This window comes from Meriones unguiculatus (genome assembly GCF_030254825.1).
Source record: "Meriones unguiculatus strain TT.TT164.6M chromosome 13 unlocalized genomic scaffold, Bangor_MerUng_6.1 Chr13_unordered_Scaffold_44, whole genome shotgun sequence".
NCBI lineage: Eukaryota > Metazoa > Chordata > Mammalia > Rodentia > Muridae > Meriones > Meriones unguiculatus.
In genome coordinates, this window is record NW_026843651.1 from 645,087 (window position 1) to 672,101 (window position 27,015).

At 40.3% G+C, this 27,015-nt stretch overlaps 1 protein-coding gene across 1 annotated transcript; it reads right to left on the reverse strand.

Moving 5' to 3' along the window:
* Nucleotides 1–14,199: 14,199 nt before the first annotated feature.
* On the reverse strand, nt 14,200–15,406 carry LOC132651269 (non-histone chromosomal protein HMG-14-like). Its single transcript, XM_060376504.1, has one exon. It carries the CDS (start codon nt 15,296–15,298, stop codon nt 15,005–15,007), a length of 294 nt encoding a protein of 97 aa, XP_060232487.1. The 5' UTR covers nt 15,299–15,406; the 3' UTR covers nt 14,200–15,004.
* Between the last annotated feature and the right edge of the window lie 11,609 nt (nt 15,407–27,015).

A 27,015-nucleotide genomic window follows, 5' to 3' on the forward strand; every position in this document is an offset into this window, starting at 1 on the left:
CAATCTGGAACTGGGGAGGTATTTTTGTTGTTTGTTTGTCTGTTTTTTGGTTGGGAGATTTTTTAATGATTCTGTCTATTTTCTTAGTGGTTATTGGACTGTTTAAAATTTTTCCTGATCTTGATTTTTCTTTGGTAGGTGAAATCTATCCAGAAAATATTTTTTTTAATTTAGATTTTTTAATTTTGTGGAATACAGGCTTTTGATGTAAGAACTCATTGTCTGTAGTTGTGTCCCCCTTTTTGTTTCTGATGTTGTTGATCTGGATAATCTCCCTCTGCCTTTCAGTTATTTTGCCTAAGGTTTGTTTATCTTGTTGATTTTTTCAAAGAACCAGGTTTTGGTTTATCGATTCTTTATATCTATCTCTTTGTTTCCAGTCCCAAGTTTAAATAATACTTGTCATCTGCTCCATGTTGGTATGTTTGCTTCCTTCTGTTAGAGAGCTTTCAAGTGTCTTGCTAAATTATTAGAATAGGATCTCTCTAATTTCTTTATGAAGGTACTTCTGTTTTCAAAGTGCTGTGAGCTTTTCTCTTAGCACTGCATTCACTTGTCTCATTTGTTTGGGTATGTGATGCCTTCATTTTCTTTGAAAACTAGTTTGTCTTTAGTTTCTTTGTTTCTTCCATGGACCAGTGGTGTTTCTATTGTTGTTGAAGTTCAGCTTTAATCCATGTTTGTCTGATAAGATTCACTGAGTTATTTCAATATTCATATATCTGCTGAGGGTTGCTTTGTGATTGAATAGATGGTCAGTTTTGAGGATGGACCCATGAGTTGCAAAGAAATGTTCTGTAGATATCTGTTATACCCATTTGATTCAAGATATCCATTAGTTTCTTTATTTTCTTATTTAGTCTCTGTCTTGATGATCTCTCTATTGGAGAAAGTGGGTGATGAATTCTCCTACTATTCATGTGTGGGATTCAATGTGTGATTTAAGCTATAGTAATATTTATTTTATGAATGAGGCTGCCCTTGCATTTGGGTCATCGATGTTCATAACTGAGTGGTTGTTGGGGTGGATTTTTCCTTTGATGAGTATGAAGTGTCCTTTTTCTCATCTCTTTTGATTAATTTTGGTTGAAAGGCTATTTTATGAGATAGATAATGGCCACTCCATCTTGTTTCTTGGGTCTGTTTGATTGGAAACTTTTTCCAGCCCTTTACTCTGAAGTAAATTTTATCTTTATTCATCATTATTTTTTATTGTAATCACCAACACCTAAAAACAGTCTTTGTCTAGTGTCTCTAGTGACCTATCAAGACATACAATCAGAAATACTCTGTACAAGACAATACACAGCCAACACATTTTTCTAAGATCCAGAGAGGGGAACAGAAGTGAAGAAATTCAACATCACAAACCTAAAATAGACAAGTCCAGATAGCAAAAGCTAGAATCACAATCATTCCAAACCCAGATACCTAGACACCAGTAAGAAACCAAAATCATTAACATTCAAGACACCAAATCACAACAACCCTCCTAGAGGAGACCCTGAGAAATTCAGTATAGCCTCAGGACAACGCAATGACCTCAAAACATAAATAAATCCAGGATATTACACAAGATATGGATAAAATCTCATTGATGTCTGTGAAAACAAACAAAAAGTGAAATAAAACACTGAAGATAGTTGAAGACATTGTATTACAAAAGGAGTTAATGAAATTAAAAACTGAGATGAATCTAGAAATAAAAAACTGAAGAGGTCAAACAAAAACTCAAGTGATAAGCCTCACCAACACAGTTCAAAACATGAAAAAGACATTCTCAAGACTAGAGCAAATGCTACTGTGTTTAACAAGTCTTTTTTTTTTCAGTGTGTGAGTTCAAAGTTATTCCTTAATTTCTCATTCATTAGATTCTTTGTTTCTTGATTTTACTGAGTTCTTCAATACTATATTTTGGGAGTTTTGTGCAGAGTGAAAAATAGGGTTCTATTTGAATTCTTTTATGTGCATACTTTTAGTTTGACCACAACTATGTGCTGAAAATGCTGTCTTTTTTTTCCAGTGTTTATTTCAAGTTTTCTTATTTAAAAATATTAAGTGTCCATAGGTATTTGGATTTCTGCCTGGGTCTTCAATCTCATCATTGACCAAAGTGTTTGTTACTCTGCCAATACCATGCTGTTACTTACTACTATAGTTTTTAGTTCAATTTAATCTTTGAATGGGTGATCCCTCTAGCAGTTCTTATGTAGGATTGTTTTAGCTGATATGGTTTGTTTGTGCTTCTATTTGAAGCTGAAAATTGTCCTTTCAACATCTGGTAAGTTGTCTGGAATTTTGATGATGATTGCACTGAATGTTGATGTTGATTGTTTTTCTTTGGATGGATAGTTTTACTCTGTTAATCTTACTTACCAATGAGCAGGGGAGATCTTCCTAGACTTTCCCCAGGCATAAAGATAAACAATCTACAAAAATACAGCAGAAAACTGAAAATCTTCTGCATAACAAAGGACCACCATCATTTTGAAAATGTAACAGTGTAGAGAAAGCTAAAATACTTTCACCAACTACACAGCCAAATAAACGCTAATATTCAAACTCACAAAGAAGTCAAATGAAAAAATTAGATATCAAGAAAATATACAATCAAAATAAAACACACATTCAATTCTAAATTAAGAATTATTTTTTATTTTTATTAATTGCAGTTTATTCACATTGTATCCCAGCTGTAGCCCCCTCCCTCTCTCCCATCTCCTCCAAATCCCACCCTATCTCTCTCTTCTACTGTGCACCTCCCCAAGTCAAATGATAGGGTAGGACCTCCTCCCTTCCATCTGACCCTAGTCTATCAGGTGTCATCATGACTGTCTTCTTTGTCTTCCTCTGTGGACTGGTAAGGCTGCTACCCCCTTAGGTGGACGTGATCAAAGAGCCAGCCCATGAGTTCTTATCATGTCACTATTTGCAGATGATATGATAGTATAAATGAGTGACCCAAAAAATTCTACCAGGTGACTCCTACAGCTGATAAACCCTTTCAGCTAAGTGGCTTGATACAAAATCAATGAAAAAAATCAATAGCCCTCCTGTATACAAAAGACAAAAGGCTGAGAAAGAAATTAGGGAAAACAACACCCTTCACAATAGCCACAAAGGACATAAAATACCTTGGTGTAACTCTAAACAAGCAAGTCAAAGACTTGTATAAAAAAAACCTTTCAGTCTCTGAAGAAATGGAAGAAGATATCACAAGAGAATTCTTAAAGAAATAATTCAAATGGCTGAGAAACATTTAAAGATATGTGCAAAATCGATAGTCACCAGGGAAATGGAAACAAAAAGTAGTTTGGGGTGTGGTCTAAAGAGAGTCACAATGGCTAAGAATATTCAGGCATTGCTGGTAGGAGTACAATAATGTTTAGCCACTAAGGACATATTTGTGGCTTTTTCCTCAGCAGTATGGAGAATGTTCTGCTGCAAGAACCAGCTATATCACTCTTGGGGATATATCCAAAGAATGTTTCATCCTTCCATGGATTTGTGCAGACATGTTTTTGATTGCTCTAATCAACAGAAATTAGATATAACCCAGATGCCCATCAACAGAAGAATAGATAAAGAAAATGTGGACATTTACACAACAAAATAGTACTCAGTCATTTTACAAAGTAAAACATGAAATTTGAAAGAAAATGCATATCTGCAGGCAAACCAGAAAAAAATCAGTCTGAGTATAGTAACACAAGTTCAAAAATACAAATATGGCATGTATCTTCTTACGTGTTAATATTACTTTTAAAGTGAATGATAAGCAATGTACAGTACATAAAACCATTTAGGAAACACACAGAATAAGGGACTAGTGTTTGAGAACAAGTAACTAGATCTCCCTAGGATAGGACAATAAAATAAAATAGTTATTTATAGATGGAAGATGGGCTCATAAAGAAGAATTGGTTGGAAGTGGGAAAGAGGACATTATGCAAAGTAATATGAAGAGAAACAGTGAAGATGAAATGTAATTGAATGTTACTGTAGTAACCTAATACAGCAAAAGCTGCCTAAAATATATACATATCTGAAGGTGATCCAAATGAAATAAGACGAGAGAGTCACAACAGGATGTAACTTGTCATCAAATTAAATATCGGTTATATCTACTTGAAGTGGTGGCCAAAGGAGTCTTATTAGAATGCCCAAACAATGCACACTTTTATCAAGATTATAATTTGTTCTCCATAAATTCACTGCAAGTTTCTATCACTGACTACAGCATTTACACAACTCACTGAACATAAATTAAGCTGGTGCCTACATAGAAATTTCACTATATAGGTATATTTATCTATATCTGGATTGATATATATAGAGATAGATAGATAGATAGATAGACAAATAGATTTATTTGTGTGTGTAATCTGTATATATATTTTTAAATTCCAGTAACCAAATTTTGCAAGATTATACATAGGAGGCATCAATTAATTATTTTGTTTGTTTATATGTAAGAATTAACAGTACATTATTTTTTCACTTTCCTACATTCAAAGCCTCTTGCAGTGTTAGCTGTTTTGAAATTTCATGGCTGTGTTTTCATGAATGGATTTTACATAAGTTAGATATCAAATTTTGATTTGCATTATATTGTATATATTTTATTATAATAATATATATAATAAAAATATCATGAATTATATCAGTAGTAAACAGTATTACAGTAAAGTAGAGAAAGTATAGAGATGAAGTACTTTTCTTTTTGGTTGTTTTTAAGAGATAATTGACTGAGTCCAGCCATCTCAAGACTTCTGCTGCCAGGTTCAAAACTGAGTTCATATTCATAGGTCCCAAAACTTACTCCTATCCTGATTCTTAAGGTGATTAATGTTTGTCTTTTAATCAGGAAAGAAAGTAAAGAGGAAAGTGGCTGATAATCTAAGCTAAGCATACAAGTTGTAAATGTGTTCTTTGTCATGACTTAAATTGTATATAAGCAGGTTGACCCATCTTTTGGTCCTGTATAATTCTGAATTTGGTGTCAGACATCCAGGAGGAAATCTGAATGCAAAAGCTGAGTTGAGAACCCGGAACCCGGGTGTCCTGCATAAGGCTGAGTCACCAGTGTTTACTTTGGTCAAAACTCCATGTCAAAGTAAGATTGAAATCTCTCCCTCTGAAGCCCCTACCCTGATGTCCCTCCTCTAGTCCACTGATAAGCGATGTCCTCCTCCTCTACAATCTTACTGTAGCCTATCAGGTCTCATCAAAAATGCCTGAATCTATTTTCCCTGTTGCTTAATTTAGCCACTTTGACTGGTGGAAGTGATCAAAGAGGTAGCAAAGTGATCAAAGAGTGACTGCCCCTGCTCCCCTTACTAGAGGAAATCAAATGTTCAAACTACTTTTCACAACAGCAATCCAAAACAAACAAGCTGGGTTTTTTGTTTTGTTTTGTTTTTGTTTTTGTTTTTTTGATGATCTATAATTTTGTCTCAGACTCTGGTGCTCTCCAAAGTCACTGTGGACCATGATGAAATCATACAGGTTTTTGAAGAAAGAAAGAACCAAACATGTTTTTCACCCACATAGAGGAACCAGGTGCAAAGACCCAGGGCTATGGGATTCCAAGAGTACATGGATGAGAGGCAAATAGAACAATAAAAAGACAACAAATTCAGAGCAAGTCTGGCTACAGAGACAAAAATATCTCAGTACTGTGACCCACATATGTCTGGACTTTGCTGCAGTTTTTGTGCTGGCCCATCATGAGAACCATTGGGTGTGCACAGACTGAGAGCCTGAAGCAACAGGAGGAAGCAGCTTAGCATTAAAAGTCTTCTCTGACATTGTTGAGGTCTCAGCCTGTTGCAGGACCTAAGCCAATAATCTCCTTGGATCTGCCTTGATGCAGGGGACTGTCTCTGTGTAGTGAAGAGCCTGACATGTCCCTTCTTTTGCTTTGCCTCACCCTCCTCCTGCAACCTGTGTATACATCAATTGAGATATCTCTGTTTGGTTGTGACAATTACTGGGAGACAAACACCTACAAGGAGGCAGATGTTAACATCGCTACATTTATCCCCATTTCCATCCCACTTGATGTATCCCAAACTGACAAGATCTTTTTTGACAGAGAACCAAGTCTACAATGGAAGTTCGACCTGTGAGTACTTGCTTGAATGTGCTATGGTTGTTCTGGTTAAAAGTTAGTACATGACCTGCTAAACACATGTGATTCCATTGAGAATAATGAACTAGATACAGAACAATGTGAAAAGCAGTTACACATTTTTTCTGCTTCATTGTGCCTCTGCAAACATTTCCACTTTTCTTTGTTATGTTTCCAGTCAGAAAGAAATCAGGGATAGAAAAAGAGAACAACTTTTGTGTCAATCCATGGTGCGATTCCATGGTGAGACTTACATATTTTTAACACACTGACTCTAATATGTCAAGAAAAGTTTCCATTCTTCTCAGGTCTATTTGGCCATCTAAATGTCTTATGCTTGAATATCTGTTTCTTTCCAGAGACTTGGAGAGTTTCTGCTAAAGTGAACTTGAGTATCCCTATGTGCTCAGTACAATTCTTAGAATCTTCAGTTTCATGTGTTCTGTCTTTAGTATCTTTAAAGTATCTCAGAGTTTAGACACTGTGGTCATACTTATAACTTATTTATTTATCACTGATTTTGTAATGTAGTGTTCTGAAATTCATGTCATTTATGCCCATATTCTGTTCTCTGCTTAGTTAGCTCTGCTGGAAACCCAATGTTCTCTGATTTAATTGGAGGTTTTATGATTTTAATTTGCAACATTTCTATCTGTCTTTGTCCTCCCTCACAATCTCAGTTTTGTCTTATTGTTTGTCTTTTATTCTACTCAGTCTTTCGTGTGTACAGCTGTTTATTCTTTCCTTCTTCTGAGTTCTCATGGAGACTCCTGATCCTTGTCTCGATACCCCGTTGAATTCATTGCTTGGTTCTTTCTTCTTTTCTGTTGTTCATCTTTTTACTTTCTGAAATATTCATCTGCCACTTTATATCTCTGAGAAACTGTATGGTAGGTTGTTGGTTATTATGATAAGTGGAGGAATCATTAGGACTTTTCATATTCCTGTTTTTCAGGTGATGCTATAATTGGTACATATGTTCATTTGAACATCAGTGTTAGGAATAGGATGGTCCTTTGCTGAAAAGTCCCTTCATGAAACTTCAATACATATTTCCTCTCTGAGTAGGAAACAAACATACTAGCCTAAGGTCCTGTTACTTGTATTGTTATGGAGTACTTGCATAGAAAAAAAAAAGCCAAAGAATGTCTTTACTTATTATATTCTGGAAGTAAAGAACTCTTAGGAATGCTTTCACAAGATAGAGTTCAACTATGGTTTCATAGTTCAGCCAGAGAGATAAGGAATCCCAAAACAGGAGGAAGAAAAGAGCCCATCCTCAGATATAGATAAAAGACAGAAAAGACCGAATTGTTAATTGACTGGTCTTAATCTAGATTCTGTTTGACATGTGATAGGTGGATCAAGTCTCAACTCCTTGAAGTTTAAATCAGAGTTGTTTAAAGTTTACACACAGATATACAAGTTCTAAATATATTAACATGACCACAATCTATAAACTACACTGAAATTCTCACTGTAGGAAAAGCAGGTAACAAGTGTCTGTAAACAGTTGGAGTAGACTGATGTTTTACAGATAAGCTTGGGTACCAAAAAAGGATGGTTCTGGGCTAAAAACAAACAGCCTTTCCTTTCTCTGAATATTTTTTTCTCCTTTTATTTTTATTTTTTTTCAATGCAGTTTATACAGGAACCTTGAACAATCATCTGACCCTGGGGAAAGCCAGCCCACAGCTTAAATAGCCTCTGGGTAGCCAACCACAGCGTGTCTCGTGGACAATGCAGATAGGTCCACATACACGGAAGCAAGCCAGATCCTCAGCCTTAGCCAAATGTGGAGTTGTTTGTGACAGAGAGCACCCAGCATCGGGAAGGTAGAAGGCGGAAACCAGCTCCATCTTTAGGGCACAGCATTTCGCAGCTCTCTACAGTTCCCCCTTTTTGTTTTAGACGCATCAGGCAAGAGTAGAGGTCTGATCTCTGATATTAAAAATAAATTGAGACTTTGTACCAATGTTCATTTAGGTGTCATCCACCCAAAGAGCATCAGACCCGTCTGATACCTTTTTCTCAGAGGCGGGACCTGGGGCATCAACCTGCATGCAATCAGATTTGCTCTTCTCTGGGTCCAAAGCGGCTGGCCCTGAGTGCAGTGCTTAGCCTTGCATCCTGAGTGTAACATTGTAGCTTTTTATGGTAGCCAACCATGCTTGGGGAGACTGTCCTGCTTCAATGGCTGTAAAGGCCTGAATGATCATGGCTGCATTACGCTGTTGTGAGACTCTAATCTTGCATATACACCACAGGCAAACCAAGGAGACCAATACCAGAAGGCCTGCTAAAGCTCCCATGCCCGCCCATTCCTTCAGATGATTCATGGCTGCAGCAGTCCATGATGATAATCCTGTGGCTAGTCCTGCGTCCACTCTGGTAGAATTTGCTGTAACAATGGCCACTCTCAGCTGCTCCATCGTAGTATCAAATTCTCCAGTCCAATTACCTAAAATATAGCTAGACAATTGTTTAGACAGATTTGCAGCACAGGAAAAATTCTCATGTTGTATGCTAGTGACACAAAGTCCAGCATACTTTCATTGACGGCCAAGTTGAGCGATTTGCCATAGGGTATCAATTTGCTCCTGCACGAGGTCAATCCTCTGATTGAACACCATCAACCCTCATTTTAGTTGAGCATTAATTCCTTTATGTACAACTAAGGCATGAGCTACATTGGCTAAAAGATTATTCAGGGTCTGAGCCGTCTGCACAGTATGACTCATGGCTAATGCCGCGGTGGTAGCTCCAACAGCCACCAATGAGATGGCAGTAAAAATGGAGACTGTAGTTCCAAGATTCCTTTTCTGTCTGAGGAGAGTCATAGTGTGAGGAGCATCAATGGGCACAGGCACCCAGCGAGGTATGCGAGTAACCAGGGCATACCTAAATTCACTAGTATTCCAGCATTGGGCAAAAAAGCAAGTATCATTACCACAATTACTTGGCTCTATCTGGCTAATAATGAATAAAAATGGGGAATAAAAACAAACAGGTGTGTGCTTATAGGAAATATTATGAGAAGCCTTAACCCCCTCGTTGGAACATTCTGCATCAGTTCTAGAACTAGCAGTGGTGGTGTCCGAGGTCTGAGTAGGTTCAGGAGACCATTGCCCCCAGGGGTGAGATGTGCTCCATGTAAATTGACTAACTCCATGTTTTCCTCCACTTTTGAAAGTCATTTCAGGTTCTTAAATTATTTTTCCCCCTTTTTTTAATTTTTTTAATTTTTCATCAATTACACTTTATTCATTCTGCATCCCCCCATAAACCCCTCCCTCCTCCCCTCCCAATCCCACCCTCCCTCCTCCCTATGCTTGCATGCCACTCCCCAAGTCCACTGATAGGGGAGGTTCTCTTCTCCTTTCTGATCTTAGTCTATCAGTTCACATCAAAAGTGACTGCATTGTCCTCTACTATGGCCTGATAAGGCTGCTCCCCCACAGGGGGAGGTGATCAAAGAGCAGGCCAATCAGATTATGTCAGAGGCAGTCCCTCTTCACATTACTATGTAACCCAATTGGACTCTGAACTGCCCTGGGCTACATCTGTGCAGGGGTTCTGGGTTATCTCCACGAATAGTCCTTGGTTAAAGTATGAGTCTCTGGGAAGTTCCCTGTGTTCAAATTTTCTTGTTCTGTTGCTCTCCTTGTGGAGACCCTGTCCTCCCCAGTTCTTACTATTTCCCAGTTCTTACCTAAAATTCCATTCACTCTGCCCAACAGTTGCCCATCAGGCTCAGCATCTGCTTTGATAGTCTGTAGGGCAGAGGCTTTCAGAGGCCCTCTGTGGTAGGTTCCTGTGTTGCTTCCTGTTTTCTTCTTCTTCTGATGTCCATCCTCTTTGCCTTCCTTTCCGGATGGGGATTGGACATTTTTGTTAGGGTCCTCTCTCTTGCTTAGTTTCTTTAGATGCACAGGTTTTAGTGGGTTCGTCTTATGTTGTATGTCTATATGAGTGAGTATATACCATGTGTGTCTTTTTGCTTCTGGGACAACTCACTCAGGATGATCCTTTCCAGATCCCACCATTTACCTGCAAATTTCATGATTTCCTTATTTTTCATTGCTGAGTAATATTCCATTGTGTAGATGTACCACAATTTCTGCATCCATTCTTCAGTTGAGGGGCATCTGGGTTGTTTCCAGCTTCTGGCTATTACAAATAAAGCTGCTACAAACATGGTTGAGCAAATGTCCTTTTTGTGTACTTGAGCCTCTTTTGGATATATGCCCAGGAGTGGTATGGCTGGATCTTGAGGAAGCGCTATTCCTAGTTTTCTGAGAAAGCACCAGATTGATTTCCAGAGTGGTTGTACAAGTTTACATACCCACCAGCAGTGGAGAAGGGCAGCATGTATTGTCACTTGAGTTTTTAATCTTGGCCATTCTGATGGGTGTAAGGTGAAATCTCAGGGTTGTTTTGATTTACATTTCCCTAATGGCTAGTGAAGTTGAGCATTTCTTTAAGTGCTTCTCTGCCATTCGGTATTACTCTACAGAGAATTCTCTGTTTAGCTCTGTTCCCCATTTTTTAAGTGGATTACTTGGTTTGCTGCTTTTCAGCTTCTTTAGTTCTTTATATATACTGGATATGAGTCCTCTGTCAGATAAAGGGTTAGTGAAGATTCTTTCCCAATCTGTAGGCAGTCGCTTTGTTTTGATGACGGTGTCCTTTGCTTTACAGAAACTTTTCAGTTTCATGAGGTCCCATTTATTGATTGTTGCTCTTAGAGCCTGTGCTGTTGGTGTTCTGTTCAGGAAGTTTTCCCCTGTACCAATGAGTTCTAGGGTATTCCCCACTTTTTTTCAAGCCGATTTAATGTGTCTGGTTTTATGTTGAGGTCTTTGATCCACTTGGACTTCAGTTTTGTGCAGGGTGACATGTATGGATCTATTTTCATTTTTCTACATGTAGACATCCAGTTAGACCAGCACCATTTGTTGAAGATGCTATCTTTTTTCCATTGTATGGTTTTGGGGTCTCTGTCAAAGATCAGGTGTCCATAAGTGTGTGGGTTTATTTCTGGGTCCTCTGTTCAGTTCCATTGATCCACCATTCTGTTTCTATGTGGGGCAGGGTTTTGATTTAATCTGTTCAGGAGAATAAAATCATCCAACTAGAGAATATGGAGACCACTGGACAGGTGAAAGTTCTGAAGAAAATGACAGACCACCAAAAGAAAATGTCACAAGAGAAGGAGTAAACTGGCCAACTGGTATTACTCACCTTCATGTTGCATCTTCTGCCTTCTACAGACATAAGTGAAAATTGTCTTCATGTGATTGCTAAAGAACAATCCAAAATCCCTATCTCATATAAGAAAAGCCAACTGGTAAGAAACAGAGGAAAACAGAAAAATAAGGGATGATTCTATTGTCACAAATCTCATAATCTTCTGGCATGATGTGACTTCTGTACTTACCACAAATTTCAATAATCAAGAATGTGTACAGTGTTTATAAAAGAATGAGAGGGTGAGAAAAAAAGCCAAAAAACATAAGTCTAAAATATAACCAAGTTTACATGAAAAGACCTAAGGAAAGTCTAGCATGAAAAATGTGCACTGGATCAGAGATACCTTTGATTTTCTAATTGATACAAATTAAATAAACACAGAGGTCACAACTGCTACAAGACAAACACTAAGTGACACCTAAACTGTTATATTTCTGGCCCTCCAGCTACTACTAACCTCCTTTACAGAGAGTTCTTTTGCTCTGGAAGTCTCTTGGAAAATGGAGGTGATCATAAAGATGAGCTACAGCTTGCAGTTGCTCATGTCCCCCTGTGGTTTCAGGCACAGCCCAGCCCTTTCCAACACTCACACACAAAAAATGTTGGAGAATAATTTAGTATCTGTTTTCTGTTGCATGAATTATGTCACAGGATGTGGAATCTGCCCTATCCACTTATTTAAAACCAGGCACACCTGACAAAATTCTGCATCTCAGAAATTCCTCTTGTACCCTGGAATTGAATTTCTCTAAATCATGACATTGTGACTGGTGGTAGTTGAAAGCTTAAAAATACATAAGCAAGTATTGCTGAAAGGTGACCAACACCACCTCTTTTCTTCCAGTTTCAAAACAATTTGTAAAATTTGGTACACAGAGTGTATATGAAATACAACACTCATCATTTCTAGAAATGAGACCTTCAGTTTTCCAATCTGTCCACTGCAAAACAATGCCTGTGTGTGCACACTAGATACTGATATTATAAGCACCACAACTTTCTACTGCCCAGACTGCAAAATCCTCACTTCTCTGGACAATCAACACTCAGGAAGGGTTGGAGGCCAAGGGTCTCTGCTGAGATCACCACATGGAGACCAACAGAACCACAGCCTGAACCAAAGTCTTAACTACAGTCCATCTCGTTCAAAGCAAATGAGGCTCTGTTAGCTCAGCAGCCTGCTCTTCCTGGCCTGGAGAAAATGGCCCCACACTCAGCATGACATGGCCTCTGGACTCTCTCACAGCTCTTTAGAGCTACATCAGAGGAAAATCCCAGAACAAACCCGTAAACTACCTCCCACTGTTGCTCCTGACTGCTAGGCCTGGCCAGAGTACATCATTAGCTTGAACAATAGAGCTGAGTCTCATATCAGTGGTAGCTCCTCTACCAGTGGATCAAAGATAAAATGATGAAGATATCAGAGGTATTCTAGCTTTGCCCCAGCCCCAGCCCCTAGGGGCACACAGAACCCTAGTGTTGTTTGTTACAAAATAATGGAAATCCCAATTATTCGATTTTAAAACCTGCTAGCACAGAGAGGCAGAGAAAGCACCCATCTGACCCTGATACTCACCTCACCTCCAAGAGGAAAAAGCCCCAAAAGCTCACCAGTTCAGATGACAACTCAGAGGGGATAGTCCAAAGGAACCCAAGGACAAAGGCTTTCTAGCTCAAAGCTCAAAAAGTCCAAAATCTACCACACTAAAACTCCTTCCACTTTTACACTCTATCTTAAATACATTTCAGCTGAAAGTTCCACTTAACCTTTAATTCCTGTCAGCTGGTTTCTTGCTTTGCCTCTTGACCTAGGGTTAACATTATTTAATCCTGTGCACAGAGAGCTTTTGAATTAAAGGTATGTTCTAGGGCTGACAGAACCAAACCGTAATCACCTGTTTACAATAAATTGTAAGTTCGTGGAATTAAGGATTGTGTTAGGGCTCACCCACACCAAACAAAGCACATGTTTTACAGTTCACAATCTAAGGGATCACAATGGGATCAAGTATCCTGCAATATCTTGGAAATGTTTTAAAATACAATCTTCCACTTTCCCAGGCCACCTGCTCATCTTCCAAGATACAGGTCATTTATGTTGCACATTCCATTACATGATCAGTGTCCAGTGCAGTCATCTCTACCTCATAGTTGTCCTTCAGCCAACCTTCAGTCAAAGCCAAACAGTAACAACCATTAAAGAAACAAATGACCATGAATTTGAAAACAAGAAGTAATTAATGGGAGCTAAATGAAAATGACAAATAAAACAAAAAGCATGTAGCAGGTCCTAAGTATGTTGGAGTAGAAATTTTAATACAGATGGAGGAGAGAACATAGTCAGACACAGGAACATCTGGAACAATCTAGAGTTGACATGACCTTGGGCCATGTGATAAGAGAGGATAGAGGGAAGTGGAGATCCAGAACAAAAGGTCAGGAGGGTAAATGATAAATGAAAAAGACCAGATAACCAAAATGGTTGGAATACATAAGGAAGGACAGCTGGGAGGAGTGCAGCTCAGCTCCTGGGCTAGAGACCTGGATATGATACCCATAACTTGTTACCGGTAAGGACTGAGGGATGCTGGGAGAACCTGACAGCCATGTCTGCTTTGATTGTTATGTATGCACCTTAACCATTCATCCAACATTTGAGATGTAAGAGTAAAGAGGAATGAAAAGGTTAAAATGATTTCACTATAACCTTAAAGTTATTTTTAAAAGTTGAAAATGGCCTTATGGTCCAATATTCTTCAAAGACTTCAAATAAGTATTACTCACAAATTTTTCTCAGGTTGTGCACTTTCTTTTTTTTTTTTTTACTCTTTCACAACTGAGATTTTATTGGCTTAGGAGCAGAGTACACAAGACACTTCAATTCTTAACACAAGTACCCAAACTTTGAAGTCACACGTTGTGTTCACGTACTCAAATGAAGAGCCATATACTGTGTTCACGTACCTAAATGAAGAGCCACGTATAGTCTCTTTGAACTTATTACAGTGAGGTTCAGGACTCAAATTTGACAAGTTTTCCTTAAGACCTCACATAACAATCAAATATTCATAATCCTCAATTCCACCGACCCACAATTTTATGCCACATATAGTACCTACAGCATTTTCATCTTTCACAGCACATTATCACCACTGTTAGGAAAATGGACGGCCATGACCAAAGACATTACGTTCTGACAGGGCAAGGGCCAGGGAGTGGTTTTCTTAGGAAACACGAACGAGACCGGATATAACTGAAAATATTCCAGACACAAATGCAAGACGGAGACTCCAAATTGCCGTTTAGTATGCTTTGTATTGTAGGATATAAAACTAGCCCCTCTACGGAATGTTATGGTGACCCCCGAGACAGTCACAGCCTCTCCTGATTCAGTATCCTGCTATTTTCTGGTTGTACAAAAAATAAACAACCAGCAAATGATTTAACCTCTTAAAAAATTATTTACACTTAAAAAATGGGATGAGGTGGGACTCCCCCACCTCTTAAAAATGTTTCTAGAGCTACTAAAAAGCTCGCATTTACAAAATAGCTGATAAAAATATTCCTCTGGATTATACAAGAAGGGAGGCAAGGACCACTGACAGACACGATGGATGGTTAGTCGGACTTGGTTTCTTTCTCTTCTCCTTCAGAGGCTGGACTCTGGTTCTCCGTCTCTCCATTTTCTGCAGGCAGATCTGCAGCTTGCTGGTCAGTCACTTCAGCCTGTTTGCCCTTTGCTCCCGTCTTCCCTTTTGTTTGCACTTTTTTGTCTGATGATTTATCCTTCCCCGCGGCCTTCTTCGGCTTGGCGTCCACCTTGGCTCGTGCGGGCTTGGCCGACAGCCTCGCCGAGCGGCGCTTGGGCTCCGCCTTCGCCGCTCCGTCCGCGCTCACCTTCCTCTTGGGCATCGTGGCTGTGCGGGATGGGGGACGCGCGACGCCGAGCCTGCCGCCGAGTGCTGCGCTGCCTGGCCGTCGCCGCAAGGACTGCCGCGACCCGCCGCGGGGGCGGTGGGAGACAGGTTGTGTACTTTCAAATGGGGGGAGGGAAAACATGACTGTTAGTCACTACCACAGCAATTTATCCAGAACTTCTGTGTTGTTTGAACTTGTGCAACTATAGAAATTTGCTTTCCAGAAACAAGTTCAGCAACTAATCCATATTCTTGATTCCCTTTGTGTATGACTCCCCCAAATGTTCAGTTTTCACTTTTATTGACCATCTGAAATTGATTACCTGACTCATTGCCATCTTTCCTCCTCCCCCTCCCTTTCTGTGTTGTGACTACACCAGCTTCAAAGTAGGTCAGTGAACTCAATTCTTACACAGGTCCCTCTTTATTTGTAATTGCTCACCTCCAAAAAATATCAGAGTGCTCAGTGGACATTCATTCACTGGTCTCTTTTACTTCACACTCACCAGTCAGGGTCCCCCTAAAAAGAGCTGCAGGACAATGTTCTAGGCACTGGGCAGTAGAAATAGCATTCAGTGCCCAAAGAAAGTTTCAATTACATAATTACATAACATGTGAAAAGTTGATCTATAGAAGACTTTGCTTTAAACAAAAACAAATATCAAACCACTAGAGAAAAAGGAATGAAATTCTTAATAACTGGGGATTATCAGAGAATATTAACTAATAGGAGACTAGAGCAGTGATGCATCAGCAAAGTAAAGTTTAATAATACCAAGAACTGGAATTTTTTTAAAATTTATTTATTTATTATCTATACAATGTTCTGTGTGTATCTACACTTGTATGCCAGAAGAAGGTACCAGATCTCATTATAGATGGTTGTGCCCCACCATGTGGTTTTTGGGATTGAACTCATGACCTCTGGAATAGCAGCCAGTGCTCTTCAACTCACAGTTGAAAAACCACATAGGCATACTTACTTTGAAAAAGAATAGGCCATTCTGTGGTAGAGGGAAATCCATTAATAAGATACTGTTTGACTTTGCTCCTGTATACAATGTTAGCTGCTGAGACCTGTAACCTGACAGTCACAGATTTAGCTAAATTTGAACTGACATAACAGTGTCAATGAGGATTGTACAAATGGACAGAGGACAGTCCTTTAATTAAAAATTCAATATTCACTGGATCAAGCTACCTGACCCAAATTGTACACCCACCAATGTGGTCTGTTTTCATTCACATTAATGAATTAATAAATACATATTAGGAAATTACAAATAAAAAAAACTTCACCTTGTCTCAATTTGGTGCTTCTTCATAATGCTACCCTTTCCGGCAGACTGCCTTAAACTTTAGTCTGATCAAGCAGGGAGTGGGGGTGTGTACTTTAGTCCCAGCACTTTGGAGGCAGAAGTAGGTGGACTCCATGAGTTCCAGGCCAGCCTGGTCTACAAAGTGAGTCCAGGATAGCCAAGACTACATAGACATTCCCAGTGTCAAAAAGAAATACAAAAAAAAAAAAATCAACAACAAAAAAACTCAACACCAACAGCAAAACACTCTAGTCTGTTATCTAGCTATTGCCTATCCTGTTTCTTCCTGAAGTGTACATAATAACTGTTCCTCCTATTCTGGTCTGAATACAGAAGCTCCACATGGAAATCCTTTTCCTGTTATGAAATGGAGAGTTCATTAAATGATCTATATGAGTAATTTTAAAACTGTGTTGTGCTACAGCCCTTTAAAGAATTTAGGAAGTTTCATGAAGAAGAAATATGTTCAATGCCTTGAGGAAAGACAAACTGGGATCAAGGTGACCTGAGTCAGCGTAGTTTGTCTCAGAAACATTTTTCTATGAGGCTGAAGATTCAGCTGTTCTAGAATTAATATGTATTTCCAAAAAGAAATCACTGCACACACAATTAAAAGATTAATAAAGAAAATTCCCTTTAATGACAGCATACTTTCATCACTGAATAATGCTCAAAAGGAGCCAGATGAGAACAGACTTTACATTTCACATACCCTGTCACCCTAAGTCACTCTCAGATTCAGGCCCCAGGTTATGTTTGGAACAACATATGGAACATTTGGAACAACAAATGTGGATTGGAGACTAAGTGGTCTAGCCACTTAGAGAGATGATTTACTCAGGGAGATTTACAATGCAAAAATATACCCAGGATTATTTCTTAAGTAGAAACAGCATGTGACAATGTCTTAAATGGAATACCTCAGAGAATGAGAAAGATAGGAAGAGTAGGTCAAAAAGATAAAAGCTGCAGTGGGAGGTCTGTCATTTTTACAACATCTCAAATCATTTAATTTTACCAATGAAGACTCTGGATCTTAATAATAGGATGAAAGCCAGATAGTTCAAAGAGGCAGACAAATCACCCAGTTGACAGTCTAAGGCCTAGGTCCCAGGATGAATCCCTTTCTCACAGGCCATCTAAAACAACCTCCTCATGACTAAATTTTCTCCCTTCCACTTCCAGGGTCTCTCTCTATCCTTCCTCCCAACTCCTTCTTACCATCTATGATTTTTTTCTTTATAATCTTATGTTCACTTCCAATCAACTGGATTTTTGCTCTGCATCTTGGCCTATGGTATTCTGCTTACAATATTGGAACAGAAAGCTCGTGGATTAAAGGTGTTTGTTATGGCTCAAACACACCACAACTAATTTTTTTTTCAGTAAATAACACAATCTTTGGGTTCACAGTGAGCAAATATCCTGCAACAGAGGTCTTTTACAAGCTATGTCTCATGCCAAGTAATCTTATTCAAAAGAAGAGCATCCTGTATACTTACAGGGGAAAAATAGAATGGGGAAAAAAATGAAATGGCTTCTATGAAGTCAACACTAACTATCACACAATGGGATAAACTTAGGAGGAGTCTAATACAACAATGCTGTAAGATGGGAACATAGGGTATCTCAAGAACATTACTGACCAAGCCTACAACAGCTTTGGGACTGAAAACTATAGCTCTATGGCTGGGAAGAGTTGGATTGCCAAGTTCTAAAGCAATGCCTTCCTAAAGACCCTGGTCCCTGGACCATTACCAGGACTCACAAGTAATACTTGCTTTAGAGAAGGACATCTGTGTTGTTCTCTATACATTAGGACCTTATGGAAAGTTCCCAAGACCCTAGGCTGGCTCTATCAAACTTGTTGTTGGGTTTGGAGAGATCTATGTCATTCTCCATACATGAGGGCCTCAGGTAAATCCTTGCTTGATCAGGCCAACCATCAACACAACAGAGTTTTTCCTTTTCAAAGAGTTGTCACCCTGTGTAATCTCACCTATGAGGCAGAACTATGCTATTCTTAAGTAGAAAACTGGACCTTTATGGGACAACAGGCCTTAATGTTGGTTATGACCCTGTAATGTACCCTTGAGCAGATTGTTAGAAGCCTATTCTTTGATGAGGATGCATCTTGTGGCTGGTTTTAAGTCAGTTTTCCTTTGCTATGGTTTGGAGCCACATTTCTGGATAATCCTGGTGAGCAAACATGTATGTTCCAGGATCCTAATCTCTAACAGGCCTGGTAGCATACTACTTATCTGTGGAGTGTTTTACAGGTAGTCTTCCCTCACCTAAATTCTAACTGGTGCCACTAGTTTCTCAGCAATGGTAAATCCTTTACATCATCTATTCTACTCTTCTATATCTCAGCTTATACTGGAGTGCTATCTGTCACAAGACATACCATTTACTACTATCTCAAAATTCCAAATGGATCTTACAACTGAGAACCAGACCTGACACCCCCAAAGGTTACCAGAAACTTGCCCTGAAAAAGGCCATCTAAAGGTCACCAGACCAGTGACTCCACACCAAAGTCACCAGGAACTAGGTAGGCCATGGCTCACCAATTCCAGAAACAAAGTCAGAAGATTACCTATCCAAAGAACAGCCTGAAGATAACCACAAGAAATGGGAAGGTATCTTATCTCAGGGTAGGGCATTTGTTCTGAGCAGCCCAGCAACCTTGTAATAGAACATTCAATGGCACAGAAAATACCTAACAATCCTGAAGCCTATAGATATCTCGCTCATTGTTAATTATGTTAGTTAGCCAATCACCTTGTAAAAAGTTTGCCCTTGCTGAATGTCACCCAATCCTGTAAGTGTTAAACCAGAACTTCCCGGTACTTCCTCAAACCCAAATCAAAACCCTACCATGTAGCTGCTTGCGGCTCTCCTCTCTGATTTACTGTGTTGGTGATGGTGGAGAGACCAAGCTTAAGCCCAAATAAAGTAAGTAGCACTGTTGTTGTATCTGTAATTTCTATCTTGTTTGGAAGGTAGAACCAGGAAGACTGTTAACACCTTCATTTAAGGTAGAGCATCTGCATAAAGAAACACAGTGCTTTGCTTCTCCTGATCCTTTTATTTCTTCACCTCTTCCTCCTCCTTCTTTACCTTGTATATGTGAAGCAAATGTCCTACTGCCTAGCTATATTCCTAGCTTCTGTGCCAAACAGGTAGATACAGATAGTCTTTGCACATGATAAAGACAGATGCTAAATCTCACTAAAGCTTCAAGGAAGTATCTTGTTATGGGATAAATGAAAGAGAACACAGAGAAGGCAACAGGCATAGAGGAGGCTGTCCTAGTAACAGCAGTAACAGAACAGGATAAAAAGACTTCAGGAGAAGTTTATTACAGGTGGTACAATGGCTGGCATTAACAAATAAAATGCTACATGCTCCCATCCTCTAGGTGGAAATTCTGTATTACTATCAGATTATGAAGACTTTGTTCAAGGCATTTACTCTTTAAAAGGTTATTTGCCCTTCCCCAGATAGTTTCTGCTTGTGAATTAGGTACCCAGTACTGGGCTAATTCCTGAACACACAAAAATGATTCATGCAAACACTATTCTTTCTCTATAAGCTTACAGTCTTGTGGGGTAATCCACCATAAACAAACCCATAGACCATGCATAGAAATGTATACATCACTATAAATTCCACTATGAAACCTAAAGAAAAGCAAGAGGGACCTAACCCCCCGGAACGGATAAAGAACATATGTATTCAAAGGCAGAGAGTTGAGAACATTTTAGTTCAGTAGGTGAAATGAAAGAAGGTGAATTTGTTTGGAATATACCAGGGAAGAAGAAAGGAATTATAATAATAAAAACAATAATAAAGATTAAAGAGGAAGCCAGAGGAGCTGAAGATATGGCTCAGTGATGAAAATTACCTCCTGTGGGGCTGCAGAGATGACTCAGCTGCCACAGGTCATGAGTTCAATTCCCAGCAACCACATGGTGGCTCACAAACATCTATAAGGAAATCCGGTGCCCTCTTCTGGCATTCAGGTGTACGTACAGATGGAACATTGTATATGCAATAAAAATAATTCTTAAAACAAATCAAATCATTCTCTGCTTCTTTTTTGCAGAGTTTCTAGCATGTCCATGGTGGCTGACTATCTTCTGTACCTCCTGTTTTAGGGAATGTGATGCCATATGACCTCCTGGAATATAAGGCACTCATGTGGTATGCTTATATACATGCAAGTAAAGTATCTATGCAAAAGATAAAAATACCCCCCCCCCCCCAAAAAAAAGAAGAAGAGGTCAAACACACCAGATCTCTGTGAGTTCGAGGCCATCCTGGTCTACAGAGTCAAAGTTACACAGGGAAACCCTGTCTTGAAAAGCAAAACAAAACAAACAAACAAACAAGATCATAAATCAAGTATGGTGACACATGCCTGTAAATGGAGCATCAGGAAGGTCAGGAATGATGGTCAACCTGGACTATATGAAACTGTCTCAGAAACAAAACAGCAGCAACAACAACAAAACCTCACAAGAATCTGAGTGCCTGGGATGATTTGGGACATTGACATTTTTTTTATCTTAATTCTTGGCTACATAGGAAGCTATTGAGGAGTGAGCTGTTTGAATGAAAATGACCCCTACAGTCTCATATGTTTGAAAATGTGATCCCCAGTTGATGGAACTGTTTTAGAAAAATTAGGAAGTGTGATCTTGTTGAAGAGGTGTGTCACTGTGGATGGGCTTGAGGTTTTAAAATCCCACACCGTTCTCAGTTAGCTCTTTGCCTCATACTTGTAGATCAGGATGTAAGATCACAGCCACTGCTCTCTCTGGTGCTCTGCCTGCCATTCCTGTCTGCCCACCACGGTCCCTTCCATGATGGTCATGGACTTATCCTCTGAAACCCTAGGTACCTAACCAACTGTTTCTTCTATAAGCTGTCTTGGTCATGATATCTTAGCACAGTGATAGAAAAGTAGCTAAGACAAGGGGTTTGAGAACAGGAGAGAAATGCTTTGATGTACACTTATCTCAAAGATCCTTTTGTCCTGTAAAATTAATAGAAAGATTTCAGAAACTTCAGGCCTTAGAGCGCCCCGACCCAGAAGGTCTAGCCCTCTAGGGTGGGGCGGGGGAGGGGCTTGCGCGAGGCGCGGCACAGGCTGGGTGAGCACCTCCATTGTCAAGCGCGACAGAAGCGCCGTTGCTATGGCTACAGACGCTGAAGTGAAAACGCTGAGTTCTTCCCAGGCCTGGTGGGCGGCGGTGGCTAGGGAAATGACGGGAACCCGCTTCCCCAGCGCTGTGGCGGCGGTCGTGGCACAGCTTCATTGTGGTAGGCTGAGACCAGGAGAAGCCAGGTAAGGGTGTGGGGCGGGCACTGCCTGGACTCCGCCTCCGTCCCCGGGCTCCGCCTCCCCCCTCCGCTCTGCCTCCCTACGGGCTCCCCCTCCGCCTCTCCCCCCCCCCGGCTCCGCCTCCAGCCCTGCAGCCTTCCAGTAGGCTGGGCGGGGTGTGGCTTCGAGGCTGGGTGGCGGGGAGGCTAGAAGGTTGATTCCCACGGTGGAGGAACAGCGGGTCAGGTGTCCAAGCCTGGCTAGCTATGGGCACGTGTGAGGGACCACCCGGCAGGTGGTCGCAGGGTTAGGTCTCAGCATTGCAGCAAGGGGCTGGAGGGCTAGGCGGGTCGGGAGTGCCTGCCTTTGTTCAGACAATGGCTTCTGTGCTGACTACTGGTACCCGGACCGCCCCCTTTGGCCACCAGTGATGGGAGGGCGGGAGCATACTGTGCGGAGTTCCTAGGGATACACTTGTGCCCTGCATCCTGAGGAAGAGTGATTCAGGGCCAGTCCTCCTGGAAAGGAAATACAGAGAGTCCAGTTCTGCCTCCTGCCTGCCCTGGGGCTTGTGGGGTGGGGGAGCTGGGACATTCGGGTCGAAAGAAAGCAGGGTACTTGGAAAGTCCACAGAATCCATGCACATTTCTAGGAACATTGTTTGTGGACCTATGTGCAGGCATTCCAGAATGAAGTGACTCTTCTTAAGTAAAGACAGCCACTGCAGGTGCTCTCTCTCTCTCACTTAGCTTTCACATGATTTGATTGTTCTCTTTATTCGTCAGAAAATTCTTCATAAGGGACAGTTTGGCAGATACATTGCTGTTTATACTTTGATGGACTTGCACAACCAGGAGTATGAAGGGTTCATGCCGGCTTATTTTCCTATTTGTATTTCTTTGTGTTGCTATGTGTAGATAATCAGGATGTAATAACAAGGTTACTGTAGAGCTGGGAAAGCTCTTTTATTTCAGGTTTAATCCAGTTTTACACTTGCAAGGAATTTTAGCTACCAGCCCAGCATCCTCTTGTCTCAGGAGGTGCTTAGGTTGTTTTTGGATGATTGTTAGTTTTTGGTAGCACTAGTGTACTAATGTTCTACTCTTCTCTTTTTTCATTGTTTATTCATCCCTAAGAATGGAGAAGGAACCCTTCACATTTTTTTTCTCATTATTACCTACTTGAGGTCATTTAAGAGAATCGCTTGCAGGTCGGTAGGATGGCTTAGCAGATAAAGGCTCTTGCTGGGCAAGCCTGGAGACCTGAGTTTGATCCCTGAATTCCTGAAAAGGTGGAAGGCACAGAGTTGTCATCTGACCTTCCCATGTGTTCACTAGTATTCATCCTTTACCTACATCATGAACACTCCTCCTACTCACACATACACAATAAAAAAAATAAGACTGTGGGCTGTATTTAGAGAATCTTCTTGCGGCTCCAAAATGTCATGACATTTCATTTTTCAATCTCTTACATAGTCTTATCCAGACTGCCAGTGTGGAGAATCAGCTTTGTTTTTAATCTTGTTCAGTTTTCAGTTACATTGTTCTCCTTACAACAATTTTATTTAGTTTGTTTTTTTGAAACAAATTCTCTCTACAGAGACCTGGTTGTCCTGGGCTTCCCTATGTAGACCAGGCTGGTGTTGAACCTACAGAGATCTGCCTTCCTCTGCCTCCCAAGTGCTAGAGTTAAAGACCACGTGCAGCTTTCCCAGAACAATTTTGAAACAATAACAAACTTGAAGATAGTTCCAAGTATGTACAGTTAATTGCTCTTTCACTTTGGACATTTTGAGAGGAAGCTGCTGACCTTTTGCCCTGTCACTCAGAATGGTTTAGTGTTGATTTTATACAAACAAGAACTTTGTCTTACATAATGACAGTGCATTTATCAAAATTGGTAATTCACACTGACACATTATTGCATTTAATTTGGGCTATGTTGACTATGTTATTACTCACATAATTGTCGAGGAAGTTGGTACATTTAAGTGTTGTAGTGTTTCCTTATCTCTTTAGTCTCTTTCAATATGGAATAGTTCCATCATCTTTTTCATGATCCTGTCACTTTTGATGACTGTGGGTCAGTTGGATTTTGTCTTCATTAATTTATTTATTTGTTCATTTTACATCCCACTCACAACCCCACTCCCTCCTCTCCTCCCAGTCCCACCCTAATCCCACTCACCCATTTTCCCCAGATAGCCCCCAACCAACCCACCCTGGCACATCAAGTTACATCAGTATTAAGTACCTCCTCTTTCACTGAGGCAAGACAAGGCAGCCCTGCTAGGAAAATGGGATCCAGAGGGAGGAACAGAGATAGGAGCCCAAGACAGAGAGAGCCTCTGATCTAGTTGTTAAGGGACCCACTTGAGGACAAACAGCCCATCAATTTCATATGTGAAGGGGTCCTAGGACTAGTCCAGGCATGTTCTTTTATTGGTGGTTCAGTCTCTATGAGGCCCCATGGTCCCAGGTAAGCTGACTATGTAAGTCTTGTGGTGTACTACCCCCTCCCAGCTCCCTAAATCTTTCCTCTAACTCTTCCACAAGACTCTTCAAATTCTGCCTAATGTTTGTTTGGCTGTGGGTCTCTGCAACTGTTTCCATTATCTGTTGGATGAAGCCTCTCAGATGATAGTTATGCTAGTGCCCTGTCTACAAGCATAGCAGAGTATTATTAATAGTGTCAGAAGTTGAGTCTTTTCTATGGGTTGGGTCTCAAGTTGTGCCAGTCACTGGTTGGCCATTTCCTCAATCTCTGTTCCATTTTTTATTCCTGCATATCTTGTAGGTGACAAATTTGGGTCAAGGAATTTGTGAGTTGGTTGGTGTCCCCCTCCCTCCTCTGGCTACAGAATCTGTCTACTTCAGTTTCAATATCCCTGCTGCTAGGAGTCTCAGCCAGGGTCAACCTCATATCTTCCCAGGCACCTCCAAAATTCCAGGTCTTCATCTTGTCTCAGAGATGCCTCAACACCAATTTCCCTTCTCTCTTAGCCCTCTTACACCCCATCTCCACTTTACCCACACATGATCCCCCCTCCTGTTCCTCTCTTCACCCCCCTCTCCCACCCACTTCCTCTCTCACTCCACTTCCCATGTCTGTCCCCTTCTTAGTGGGATTCAATTATGCTCTCTTCTACCCTCCATGTTACCTAGTTTCTTTAGGTCTGTGGGCTGTACCATGGTTATCTTGTGCTATATGGCTAATATCATTTGTCATTTTTATAGACTCTCTCTAAGCTCTTTGTGTTCTCATAGATCAATACATAAACTGGGACAAGGGTATCACAAAAGGATAACACACTGTGTCCTATCAGGTGGTACATATTTTGACTTTGATTACTTGTAATCAGTGTTTTCCAGGATTTTCTACTACAGATATAATACCCTGCACTCCCATGAGTGCCTTGACACTTTGTGTCTTGGTCTTCATCAGAATGTTAATGCATTTGCCATACACTTACATCAATATAAATTCATTATTTATGTATTTATGTGCCTTCTGTAGTGGACTGGACTGTTACTGTTTATTTCAGTCTGCTGGACCTAATGACAAATGATTTATAAACACAGGCTTTACTTTTCACAGTTGTGAAATCTGGAAAGTCTAAAGTTAAATTATAAGGTCTAGTTGGGGGCATGCTTGTCTACAGTCCTGTTCTCACTTTAAACTCAGTGTTTTAAAGGGCCACATGATTTTATAGGATCTCTTCAATAAGGTTATGAACCTATTTACATGGGCTTCACCTCCCAGACCTGAGCACCTCCCAAAGATCACATGCAGTTCTGTTGCTTTGGGTCTCAGGACTTCAACGTAGGAATTTTCGGAGGACATAGATATGCAGATCATTATGATGTTTAAATTGTTTTGTCATTTGACCAATGAGACTTATATATCTGGCTTCTGTATCTTTTTTCTTTTCATTTTTTAAATATTTTTATTAATTACACTTCATTCACTTTGAATCCCTCCATGCCCCCTTCCTTCTCCTCTCCCAATCCCATCCTCCCTCATCCTTCTCCACACATGTGCCTCCCCAAATCTTCTGATAGTGGAGGTCCTCCTCTTCCTCCTTCTGATCATTGTCTATCAGGGCTCATCAGGAATAGCTTCACTGTCTTCCTCTGTGGTCTGGTAAGGTTGCTTTCCTCTCAGGAGGAGGTGATCAAAGAGCAGGGCAATCAGTTCATGTCAAAGACAGTCCCTATTCCCATTACAATGGAACCCATTTGGGCACTGAACTGCCATGGGCAACATCTGTGCAGGGTTTTAGTTTATCTCCATCAATGGTCCTTTGTTGGAGTATCAGTCTCAGAAAAGACCCCTGTGCCCAGATTTTTTTTTTTTTGGTTCTCTTGCTCCCCTTGTGGAGCACCTGTCCTCTCTAGGGCTTATTATTTCCTACTTCTGTCATGAAGTGCTCTGCACTCTGTCCTAAATTTGGCTACAAGTCTCAGCATCTTCTCTGATACCCTGCAGGGTTGAGCCTTTCAGATTCCCTCTGTGGTAGGCTCCTGTCCTGTTCCCTGTTTTCTCCCTCTTCTGATGTCCATACTCTTTGTGTTTCTGAATGAGGATTCAGCATCTTAGCCAGAGTCCTCCTCCTTCATAAGTTTCTTTAGTTGTACAGATATTAGTATATTTATCCTATATTATATAGCTAATATCCACTTATGAGTGAGTATATACCCTGTGTTTCTTTCTGCTTCTGGGATACCTCAATCAGAATGATCTTTTCCAGTTTCCATCATTTGCCTGCAATTTTTATGATTTCTTTTTTTATTGATGAGTAATATTCCACTATGTATATGTACCACAATTTCTGTATCCATTCCTCAGTTGAGGGGCATCTGGGTTGTTTCCAACTTCTGACTATTACAAATAAAGCTGTTACAAACATGGTGGGACAAATGTCTTTGTTGTATACTTGAGCCTCTTTAGGATATAAGCTTAGGAGTGGTATAGCTGAATCTTGAGCAAGCACTGTTTCTAATTTTTTGTGCCACATTGATTTCCAAAGTGATTGTACAAGTTTACATTCCCACCAGG

Bases quoted from the DNA above. Each gene is read 5' to 3' on its own strand.
- LOC132651269 (XM_060376504.1), bottom strand. From the start codon at position 15,298: ATGCCCAAGAGGAAGGTGAGCGCGGACGGAGCGGCGAAGGCGGAGCCC.